This window comes from Brassica oleracea, chromosome C4 (genome assembly GCF_000695525.1).
Source record: "Brassica oleracea var. oleracea cultivar TO1000 chromosome C4, BOL, whole genome shotgun sequence".
NCBI lineage: Eukaryota > Viridiplantae > Streptophyta > Magnoliopsida > Brassicales > Brassicaceae > Brassica > Brassica oleracea.
The window spans coordinates 37,190,768-37,202,758 of record NC_027751.1 but is presented as its reverse complement, the minus strand read 5'-3'; the positions used below and the strand labels follow the sequence as shown (position 1 = coordinate 37,202,758).

The 11,991-nt window shown below is 38.3% G+C and overlaps 2 protein-coding genes across 2 annotated transcripts; one reads left to right on the top strand and one right to left on the bottom strand.

The window, feature by feature from the left end:
* The first annotated feature begins 2,247 nt into the window (after positions 1-2,247).
* LOC106338804 lies at positions 2,248-3,272 on the top strand. The gene has a single exon (XM_013777697.1). It carries the CDS (start codon positions 2,274-2,276, stop codon positions 3,270-3,272), a length of 999 nt encoding a protein of 332 aa, XP_013633151.1. The 5' UTR covers positions 2,248-2,273.
* Positions 3,273-9,455: 6,183 nt separating this feature from the next.
* Positions 9,456-11,385, bottom strand: LOC106337594 (ferredoxin-thioredoxin reductase catalytic chain, chloroplastic). The gene is made up of 6 exons (XM_013776701.1): positions 11,155-11,385; positions 10,972-11,084; positions 10,489-10,538; positions 10,319-10,390; positions 9,890-9,950; positions 9,456-9,755 (listed from the first exon to the last, which is right to left on the bottom strand). The coding sequence occupies exons 1-6, from the start codon at positions 11,246-11,248 to the stop codon at positions 9,711-9,713; spliced, it is 435 nt and encodes a 144-aa protein (XP_013632155.1). The 5' UTR covers positions 11,249-11,385; the 3' UTR covers positions 9,456-9,710.
* Positions 11,386-11,991: the final 606 nt, after the last annotated feature.

Genomic DNA, 11,991 nt, shown 5'->3' with positions numbered 1-11,991 from the left:
GCAGGAAGTGGATTTATTGAGTTAAGTATGTTATGACGCTAGAATCCAGATTGAAAATTATGTGATGATAACGATAATATAAAGCGGTAAAATGTTTTAAAACCGATATAAAAAAAAGACGAATACGTGGAGTCGTGATTTGATCACTTTCCTTAACTCAATAAATCGTCCGTAGGTGAGACAGTTTCTGTATGATTTTGAGTCCCAGGATAAAACCACGTGAGACTGTTTTGCATCACCCAAAACAGAATCTGCGAATCAACTACCATACTATACTCTCGAGACTTACTTTGAAAGACTAGAGGTATTGCTGGAACTTTGTATGTGGAAGTTTATCTTTAAGATTCTTATCTATGTGTGAGTCAATTTAATGGAGAGGTAAAATGTCTATTTATTGGAGAGATTCACAAAGCTTAGCCATAAAGCAACTTGATATGTGTCATTGAGTTTGCTTAAGCTTTTAACATTTGTTAGTAAGTCATCAAGGTTAGACACCAAGTGAGGTTTGGCTTTTGCCATTTGTCACTAAGTTGCATAGTTTGGTCACTAAGTTAGATTAGTCACCGAGTTTACTTAGCTTAAGCCATTTGTCATCAAATAGACTTAGCTTAGTCATCAACCTAGTAAAAGGCTTTTCCATCATTTTACTCAGCCCATGGGCTTGCAACTTTTTTTTAACGCTGATTTATTATGATCTTACAATTATGATATGAGAAAGATTACATAGACGATTCGACAACCGACAATACTACCTGCCTTATGAAGACCTACGCCTAACTGCATCACCTGAGCCGTCCTATGAAGATCCACGTCTGGCCAGATTTACTTGCACCATGTTGAAGATCCCTTGTAAGCCTTTCTTCCGTAGTCTGCATAATTGTTTAATAAATCGCTCTCTCCGGGAGTTGAAACCTGGATTTCCTGTAATCTGCAATAAATTGCATAATCTGGGATTCGAACCCCAGACCTGGGTGTAGAAACCTTTAAACATTAACCAGTAGGCTACGGTGCTTCCACATGGGCTTGCAACTTTGATAGACTTTCTCCATATAAAGTACAACATTTACTTCACATTAGATTAGATTTTTTACTCAGCCTAATAGACTTGTAAAATTCTATTCACTCATACTTAATTTTTACTCAGCCCAATTGGCTTGTAAAAATAGTTGCAACAATGTCTCCTCCGTAACATTCTGCAAGAACCTTCTTTCTCATCGCAGTGATCTTTGAGCCAAAAGCAGCTTGTATCATTGCTTCAAGCATCTGCCACTCTCTATGAAGTCACATTTTACTTCACCATGATCGCATAGGATTTTGTTTCACATCGTTCTCCAGCACTAAAACCATACCCATGTCTGTCCCTTTATTCTTCTTACCTCGTGAACTTTTCACTTTCACTAAAACACAATGGCTACATGTTACAACATTCTTTTTATGGTATGTGAGCTGCTGAGCAACACTCACAAGCTTCTCTAGTTGCTCTTTGATTATAGTATATCTTGATTAAAAGCAGCTCCACCTATTTAGTTTTGGAATGATGCATGTGGAAGTTTTGCAAACCTGTTTGCCTTAAATTCTCATGTGATTTCTATCTCTTCTTGAAGAAGTTACATTTTGACAGAAGAAGAAGAGAAGGCTAAACAGAGGAACCGAGTAAAAGAAGTGAAAGAATGATGCTGAGCTGGCTCTAAGTTGATGAGGTGGAAGTGCAGTTGAAACTTGAAAGTCAAGTCTTTGGAGTAACTTTTAACACCATCGATTAAACGCGTCGTTATAGAACCGAATCCTCGAACAAAATAAAACTTTTATAATTTGAGATAACCGGTGCGTTTAGAGAGTTTGGGGGACGTGCGGCACTGATTGGTAGATTTATATTTTGGGGACAAACGACAAGCCCGTAAATGGGAAGTTTGATATCAAACTTTTGTAAGTGATTCGCCAGCTGAATCGATATCATACGAAAATCTAGCAAACAAAATCTAAAGGCACATGACCTTTACCGTGTTCATTAACGAGGGAGATAGAGAAGGGTAAAAGGAAAATCTGAAGTGAATCTTTCCTTTTCTCACAAGCCTCTCAACGGCTAAATAATTTGTGAAGTAAATCTTTCCATTTTTTTTTACCAGACGTTAAAGAAGAATCTATAAATATATCCAATCCAAATCAATTCACACAGTTTCTCACGCAATTTCATTTGTTTTCTTCTTTCTTCTTCCTGTGCGATAGAAAAGAAAACAACAACTTTTTTCGAGAAATCAACAAGAAAAGCCACCATGCGATCACCTCGTTCTTCCTCTTGTTCCAAGTGCTCTTCTTCTTCTTCTTCTTCAAGTTATTCACTCGCTGCAACGAGTTTGAAAAGCAGACTCTTGACGATATTCAAGAAAGCTCAGGAGCTTACTACTCTCTGTGATATCGAAGCCTGCGTCATTCATTATGGACCTGACGGAGAAATGAGGACATGGCCTGAGAACAGAGACATAGTGAGATCCCTCGCTCTCCGCTACATCCAGTTAGACCAAGCCAAGAGACGCAAGAAAAGCGTCAATCTTTACGAGTTCCTCAACAAGAATAAGGAGAAGAAGAAGATGATCGACAATTTCAAGAAGGCGAAGAGGAATGTTGAAGAACTAAAGTATCCAATCTCTGATCATTACACTCCCGACCAAATCAACCAACTGATTCACTCCTTGGAACTAAGCTACTCGAAATTGCAAGAAAGACGTCGTTTTCTTGCGGCAAAAGCAAACTTGGATGACCGTCAACATTCTTTGAACCCCAACCACTTCACCAAGTACCCACAAGAGTCTTGTGTTTATGATCAGAACAACAACAACTACAACTTTCAACATCTTTGCCTTTCAGATTACTCAACGTTACATTATCAGTTGATGCCTTATGGTGGTTCTGATCAGAACATGATGTGTATGGTTAACAACTTTCAACATCCTTGCGTCTCCTCAAACACAACAGATTACTCAGTGTTTCCACTAGAGCTACAAGAATCTGTGAGCAACTACGAGTTGAATCAGTTGATGCCTCATGAGCTTAATTATGGCTTTGATCAGAATATGTGTATGGCTGATACTACCAACAGCTGCAACGTTGAAGATCCATGTCTCTCAGATGACTTCTGCTTTGATTTTCAGGACCCTTATAGTGGTTTCATGGTCGGTAACCCTAGCTTCTCTCATGATTTTAATCCCGTTATGTCTTCAAGCTATGTCGATGAGAACAGACTACTTCAGGCATCTACTCTACCATCCCTCTAGCTCCAACCTTCCTAATCACAACTCTGAGATTCCAAACAATTTACCTGATGATCACAGAGAGTGAAGCTGTTTATGCATCTGCATGTTTTTATTTTGAATACGCATATATAAATATATGTAACTCTGCAAGACATAATTTTTTGTTCTGTTTATTACACTATTATTCATATATCTTTAATAAAACCTCACTGAATTTCAATGGACTATTTTATTTAGAAACATTGTGATATGTATATTTCTCGTTGACTGCCACAAGCAAACCCTTCTTTTGTCTCAACAGAATTAATTTCAAAACAATTGCTTCTGTTTTACGTTAATTCACTCTCACTCTGTATAACAACCAAACCAAAGCACCAAAATTTGATATATTTTTTTTGAATGAATGTTAAATTATATTCATCAAAAAAATCTGATTACAACTAGTGCACCTTTGTGTAAAACTACTCCTTACTCCTTTACATTTCTAGATTATAACCCCCAAGAAAATTTATTTCTATTCACAATCTAGCTCCAAACCAATACTGCAAAACTCCTTATATACCTTTCCCACCCTTTGTTCTCATCAGACTTAGCTTATTGCGAACTCCTTTCTCAATCAACTTCTGTAGAGCTGTTAGAGGCAAAGGCTTATCATCATGCTTGATCTTATTTCTCTCCCTCCATAACGCGTGGACCGCAGCTTGAAACGCATATCTGATGCAGAAAAGTTTCTTTCTTTCCATGGACTGATCTGTGATCAAGATTACTACGGCGTTCCAGTCATTTGTATAAGCACTACCCAAGATCCCTTTCACTAGGTGTTCCCATACCTGAGAGGAGAAGGAACAATCAAAGAAGAGATGATTCCACGTTTACCCAAAATGTCAATAAGAACTCCTTTATCTGACCATCTATCATACCAGAACGAGGTGTGCCTACCATTACCCACTGCTTTTTTGTAGAAAGAACTTGCCACCCCTCTCAATTTAAGCATCTTCTTCCACATCCAAGATCCCATTTAAATATTTTCCCTTACTTCCCAGAAGCTTTTCTGCTTTAGAAGCTTGAGCTTTATCCATTTTCCCCATAGAGATACACCAGATAACATTCTCCATATGAGTTTTAACCCATAAACTATGTTTAATTCCTTCAACGGTCGAATTCCCAGCCCACCTTCACTTTGCAGTTTACAAATGTCTCTCCAAGCAACTTTTGCCCCAGTTGACTTTAGCTCAGGACCAGACCAAAGAAATGATGAGCGGAGTTGTTCAATCTCTTTCATACACTTACTAGGAAGCCTATAAACCCCTGTCCAAAAATTTACAATACTCATCAGGACTGATTTGATCAACTGAAGTCTTCCAGCGTATAAAAGAAATCTACATGTCCAAGAGTTGATCCTGCTTCTGATCTTTTCCACCTGAGGTAGGTATTCTTGCTTCTTCATCCCTTGAGTCATCAGTGGAAGTCCCAAATATCGAACCGGAAGGTCCCCATCCGCAAACGGGAAGTTAGTTAAGATTCTCCTCTTCTCTTCTACTGAGACACCAGCCATATAAACTGTGGACTTCTCTATACTGATACAGAGACCTGACCATACAGCAAATTCATCAAATACTGAGAGGGCCCCCTCTATAGACTCCTTAGATCCTTCTACGAACACCATCAGGTCATCCACAAAACAAAGGTGAGTAAGTGATAGCTCTTTGCACTGCGGGTGAAACCTGAACTTACCCTGCTCCACTGCTTTATCAATTTTATGAGATAGGACGTTCATACACAACACAAACAAGTATGGCGAGAGAGAGAGCAGCCCTGCCTCAAACCTCTTGTACTTTAAAAATAGCCAGCAAGGTCCCCATTGACTTAAACGGAGAAAGATGGAGTAGTAATACACAGCTTAATCCAGTGAATAAATTTCTCCGGCATTCCTAGAGCCTCCAAACTCTTCAGTACAAAATACCATTGAACTGAGTCAAAGGCCTTTGATATATCAGTCTTCATCACACACTTGGAGAAACTTCATCTTTGTGGTAGATTTTTTACGAGCTCTGAAGCCAACAACACATTTTCCATCAGTAACCTCCCCTTCAAAAATGCTGACTGATTCTCTGTGATCACTTTAGGAAGAAGCCCCTTCAGCCTATTTGCAAGGATCTTAGAGACAATCTTGTATAGAACATTGCAGCAGGCAATGGGCCTGTATTCCTTCATCTCCGTAGAGTCTGTCTTTTTAGGAACCAGAGCTAAGATTGTAGAGTTGACCCCTTTAGGAAGAAAGCCAAACCGAAATACTGTCTGGTCTGCAATGATAAAATCCTTACCCAGAAAAGACCAAGTAGCTTTGAAGAACTCGCAAGAATAGCCATCAGGGCCTGGTGATTTGTACGATGGCATAGAGAACAGAACCTTATGTACTTCCTCATCAGTAACTTCCGACTCAAGCAAACGACAATCCTCAGCAGAACATCTGAACCCAAATAGATTTTGCAACTCTTCCACAGAGGTACCTTGGTAACTATCAGGTATCTGGTTTAAAAACTCTGAGAAAAATTTCTCAGCTTCCTTCTTTATATCCGAGTGGGTAGAGACTGTGTTACCATCTGAGCTCACGAATAGCGTTCTGAGCCTGTCTGCTTTTGATAGAATTGTGGAATGTCTTATTGTTTTGGTCACCCACATCTAACCAATGAAGCTTCGCCCGCTGCTTAAGAAAATCCTCTTCCAAACCCGCTACATGTAACCATTTTTCATAAGCATCAGTCTCCTCTTGAATGGTACTACTACTCGGATTTAGCAGAGTCTGATTCTGCTTGTCACAAAGAATTTCATGCGCCACTTTTGCTCTCTTTGATAGGTTACCTAGCTTCTCACGATCCAACTCCCCAATAAGAGGCTTCAATTTCTTCAGCTTTTTTGAGAATCTAAACATCGCAGAAGTGGAATGAAAAATATTTTCTGTTGTGTCCCAATACTCCTTTACCAAAGGAAAAAACTGAGGGAGACTACCAATGGCGTTGACGTACTTGAAAGGTCTTCGGATTTTTTCACTCGGCGCCAACAGTTGAATCTTGCATCTCATATGATCTGAACATCCTCCTGACTCAAATATCCAAAAAGCACTTGGAAATCTTTGCAACCCAACGTCATTTATCAGCACTCTATCCAACTTCTTGCAGATCACACCGTCCTCTCTTTTATTACACCATGTAAACAATGGACCCTGGTAGCCCATGTCAGACAGATTACAGTGAAGCACCATCCTTTGAAAATCCCTCATTCCACAAGGAAGCCTTCCCAAATCTAAGAATCTCGAATTTTCCTCACCTTCTAAGATTTCGTTGAAGTCTCCCATAATCAACCACGCCTTATTTTGAAACAAAGAAGAATTCTTGTGGTGACATATATCCTCCCATAACTCCTTTCTTCCTTCCACCAGATTACTTGCATAGATGAAGGTGCAAAAAAACTCCTCTTCACCTTGCATACCCACAGAACATGTAATCATTAGATCTGATTTGTATACCGGAGTGACACAGATTGTATCCTTCAAGACTAGCCAGATTCGACCACCTTGGATGTGCTCATAGTTTGTCATAGAGCTCCAATCCAGAAAAACCGTCTTTAAAATCCCTTATGCCTTTCTTTCCTTTACCCTTGTCTCAAAAATACATCCAAACTTCAAAGCATTTCCATTTACCCAATCTCTTACCACGGAATGCTTCAAAGGTTTGTTGAATCCGCGTACATTCCAGAAGAAACACGACATAATTATAGGTTTCGTCGAGAAGACCTTGTGCTCATGAGATTTGCATCTTGAGCTTTAGCCTTCCGACCTCTCTTCATCCCCTTTTTGTGAACTGACTTATCTTTCTCTTTGCTCTGCTGATTCAGAATGTGATCTTCCAACAGATCCGTATCAGAATCCCCCCCCCCCTGGTTCACTAGCTTCAAATTCATTCGTTTGATTTCCCTGCTGCTCTTCTACCGGAATTTCCCCTTCCTCCACTTCATCACTAAGAATGGAAAACTTGGAAGCAGATATCATGACTTCATCAGTTTGCTTCTGTGGTGATTATATCTGAGCTCTTGCCACTTTAGATGGAGATACTAGCAACCAAGCTTTTGCTGGAGCCTGATATCACTCAAATTACCCTAAGGAGTGAATTACTCTCTCAAATAAGAGGTTCGGATGTAGTACTTAGGGATCGAATCCACAGAGACTCTAGGATTACACAATAGATTATGATCTTGAAATAAATATAGATCGAATGGTTTATAAGTTTTAAAGCAGTAAATGGATTGGTGAGCAAGTTTATTGCTCGATTGATTGTTTTGAAGTTGTTAACAGTTGGGTAAAGTAGCTAGATTCGGGTATATTCTCAGGTATAATAAGTAAAACTTAATTTGGGTTTTTAGGGTTTTATTAATATTAATTGTTCTTGAATTCAAACTAAGATATAATCCATTTGATTGTCTAATCTGGATCTCGGATCTCAACTCTCGTATGTTAATCAAGAGAAAGTGTCAATCGATAATTCTTTATGAATATCGATCGATACACCTTTCAAAATATCGATCGACAGGGCTATCGCTGCGTCGATCGATACTTCTTCCAGAAAGCTTTACGGACAGGTTTAATTTATATTCTCTAACTCACTAGATCAACTCTCGTCTGTATCCAGTCAATTAGATGATACTAGTTATTTTCAGGTATTGAGTCAAGCAATAGCTTGATCCCAATTAATCCTAAGATCTAAGTTTAAAGGGTGATATATCCTAAACTTAGCTTTAAGCACAACTAGATGAATGAACTATATTTCTAAACACCCTAACAATTGTTGTGTCAGTATTACATTTATCAACCCATTTGAGAAACCTAAATCTAACAGTAAGGACTACTCAGACATATTCATGAAACACATAGTTATTATGGTCTGAATAATACTTAAATAAAATAATAAAAACAGGATAGAGTAAAGAAACAAAGGGAGTTCAAGATCTTCCCTCTCTGATGATCTATCTCTTCAATCCTAAGCTCTCCTCTTTCAGAATGGTGACTTCTTGCCTCCTCCCAACTAGGTCTCAAAGGTCTCTAGGCAAGTCTACCTCTAAAATGATACAAAACCCTAATAAATAGCCTAACAGGCGGTCAGAGACTAATGATGTAATTATTGAGACTTTTCTGAAACTTGAAATCTTCTAATTTGTCGTTAACTCTCGGGTGGCTTCACTATCGACCGATATGAAGAGCTCAACATCGGTCGATATTTGGTGATAACTGTCGGTCGATATTGAGTGGTGACCGTCTTGCTTCCAGCGAAGGTCAGAAGACCTTCAAATAGTTCCAAATATATCATTTCCTTGCAGATAGTACCTGGACCTGTAAATACTCTAAATAGACTCTATATAGTAGTAAATATATCTTAAAACACTTATAAACCATGGCTAATAATGGGTAAAATTCATGGTCTATCAGAGCCTCCTGAATCTCCACAATATCTGACTCTGCACTCTCTGTGATGATTTCTTTACTACCCTCATCCTCCAATACTTTCTCATGTACCTTTGCCACAACTTCTGTATTGACATCAATCTGATCATCAATTCGAATATTACTTCTTTCTCTCAGCTTCTTTCTCATCAATTTGATATTTATAACACATGCTACTCATGTTCTGTAGTCAGGGTGTTCCCAAAGGAGGTAAGGAAGTTTTGTTTTCAAAAGGAGAATTGGAAGTTACAGCGGCATAAAGACCAATGTTCGCAAGGAGAAGAATACACACTCCACTCTCGCAACTTGTTCTACAAACTCAGATCATAGTCCAAATACCCACTTCGCTTCACTCTCACGTCTTCATACTACTTGTCCTGTAAACTCAAGAGTCGTAATACAAATGTACACGCTTCAATCACACAAACGCGATTTTGACAGATTGTAAACAGGTCCGTTTCTTCCATTCACTTGTGACATTCACAAATTGTTAAACTACGTAATCTTATATAGCTTTGATCTCCTCTACTCTCTGTGCAAGTGATCGGTTTGGTTTGGATCCCATATAAATCTCACGATTCCCCAAAATTCAATCACAAAAAAAAAAAAACACAGAACAGTTCTCGTCTGTGAAATCTATTTGGAGAACAAGAAAGATCTGGAGACTGATCCTAAGAAGAACAAGAAGCTCATTTTGTCCAGTAAAGCGATGGACCAAGAACTCTCTTATTTTGATTTTTTAATCAGTCAAAATCATTTCAGTAACACATATCTCTCATGAAAGCTTACTGAAGACTTTTGGCATATAGTCAGATCCTTTTATATCATTTGCGCAAAACAAAGATCATACTAAAGTATTTATCTGACAAGGGAAATAGTTGTACAGAAGAACGAAGAAGAAGAAGATGATGAGGAGTATCAATGTACAGGCTGCATTGGTGATACGTTTCTCTCTGAATCAGTTCTCACATGTGAGCTGTTGTTTCTTTGATTTCATCTGACGTAATAGTCTGCACCAAAACAAATGAAGAGATAGGGCATCACATCTCAATACGTAAAAGTTGCTATGGTTTTGCTTAAAATGGAATCAGAATCTCAAGCTTGCAACTAGGGAAAGTATATTGATTTGAGGGTTGGTGGTTACCTGATCCTTCCCGGCGAAATCATTGTCAGGAGTTAAGAAAAGCATACAATGGCACTCCTTCCTGATGCACAAATGATAAAAAAATTCAGCACACGAGTATTATCAGAACATATAATTAACATATGCTTATTTAAACAGTTTATGAGAGAGCTAAGAGTTTTTTTTTTTTTTTGGTTCGACAATTATTGCCAATTATGGGGTAAATCAAACCTCTACTTGCCCAGCAATCTGGCATTTGTAACCTCTATGGAAACTATAACGTGCGTATGCTTCTGAACACTATCAAATTACTAACCATAAACAATTCAGAGACAGTCCAGCTTATAACATATAGCCGGTGGTTTCCAAAAGAACCTCCTATGCTTAGTATACAAAACAAACACACACACGTAATGCTTTCTGCAGGAGGCAAATGTAGCTACTTCTTACCTCTCTCTCATAGGAACACAAGGACAGTTCCAAAAGCCCTGTCCAACCTCAGCAGCTTTATCATCATAATGTCTACACCAAAAAAAATAACAAATATGAGACTTTGTTCGGTTGATACAGACATTTCAAATGCTCTTAAAAAATAATGATAGCCCAGAAGCAAAGATCACCTGCAAGGACAAAGCGGTGCACCATACGAATCTTTATGCTCAGCCAAACCCTGTTCCCATAAATAGCCACTTCATTAGTTAAGAGCAAGATGTCTAAATGTTCACATGCATCGACCAATCTATTCTACAACTAGAAAGAAGAGTTAGCCCACTTGGTCAGTTAAACACTAGAACTCAAGAAGATGTTCACTAATACCAACTCAGCTTCACAATTAGAAGAAGAAAACTCAGCAACTTAAGCACTAGATTTCAAGATCAGCACATGAAATAACTCAGTTGCTTCTCCAAGTAGTTCGTAATCAACGCAGAAAGATAGAGAAGCTTTAGACGAAAACAACCACCTATTCAAGATTTCAAATCAAGAAAACAACGCTAAATCTTCTTCTGGCAAGTCATTATATACAAGTAGAAAGACGCAATCATATAATCAATCTTTGAGCAAAGAAGAAAGTTGGAAACTTTTTAAGGTTAAATTAATCAAACCTTGATGACGACCGAAGTAACACCTTTGTCAACACAGAAGTAAGTCCCTGAGCGACGAGCGTACTGCTCCGAGAACTTCCTCATAATCTCCACTGATTTCTCCGATGGTTCCGCTGCAACAACAAGAAGATGATGAATCCAAGAAGACTGAATCAAACTGGGGAATGAAGAAAGTATTTTTACATTTGGCTTGGATTACAAATCGCGAAGTTCTGGGAGAGACAAGTGGAGCAGACACGAAGCCGAAGCAGCTACACGAAACAGCTTGGGGATTCATTGAGAGTCTTTCAAGATCAAAAGCTTAAGTTTTTTCTTCTTCTTGAAATCTGATTCTTTTATCTCTTTAGATCGAGTTAAAGATTTTTTTTATGTTGGTGCTTTCAGATATTTTTTTGCCACTCGTTACCAGAGACCAATGGTCGCCACACACTTGACTTACCCACAAAAACTCTGACTGGGTTAGAGACTCTTAATCATTGATTATAATCAAACCGGAAATAACCAGAGCTTCGGTTAACACCTGGATATTTGATTTCTTAGGTTCGTTTCGGTTGGCGTTTAGCCTTTTCTATAACGGATTGGAGCTTCTCTGGATTACCAACGACACATTTTTCCTCTGTTTTTTTTTTTTTTTCTAACACAAGCAAGCAACCACAGGATATTTGTAACAAAAAAATAGGCGTCTGAAATACCTAAAAGAATAATGAATGTTGTACTTAAAAAATTGAAACTAGTCTAGATTTTTAGATCAAGGTGACAAGATCTATGCCCAAAAGAAGTTACAAGGTCTGAAAAGAACACTCGGTATAGAATTTGAATAAGACATGAGCTAGATAAATAACAAAAAAGATGTATAAAAGTTAAAACTAGTCATATGTCAGAGTTTTGGACGTTCGAATGTACGTACAATCAAAGTTTAGTGTCTGTCAGGTCGGCAAAACTTATTAACTAAACAGAAACCAATTGACCAGTCTTGCTCAAAACAAAAACGAATGAAAAGGGACTATAGTCCAGTCTTAC

Coding starts and splice junctions, on each gene's coding strand:
- LOC106338804 (XM_013777697.1), top strand. CDS start 2,274: ATGCGATCACCTCGTTCTTCCTCTTGTTCCAAGTGCTCTTCTTCTTCT.
- LOC106337594 (XM_013776701.1), bottom strand. CDS start 11,248: ATGAATCCCCAAGCTGTTTCGTGTAGCTGCTTCGGCTTCGTGTCTGCT. Junction 11,085..11,154: donor ATTTGTAATCCAAGCCAAAT/GTAAAAATACTT, acceptor TTGTTGTTGCAG/CGGAACCATCGGAGAAATCA. Junction 9,951..10,318: donor TGTGTTCCTATGAGAGAGAG/GTAAGAAGTAGC, acceptor TTTGTGCATCAG/GAAGGAGTGCCATTGTATGC.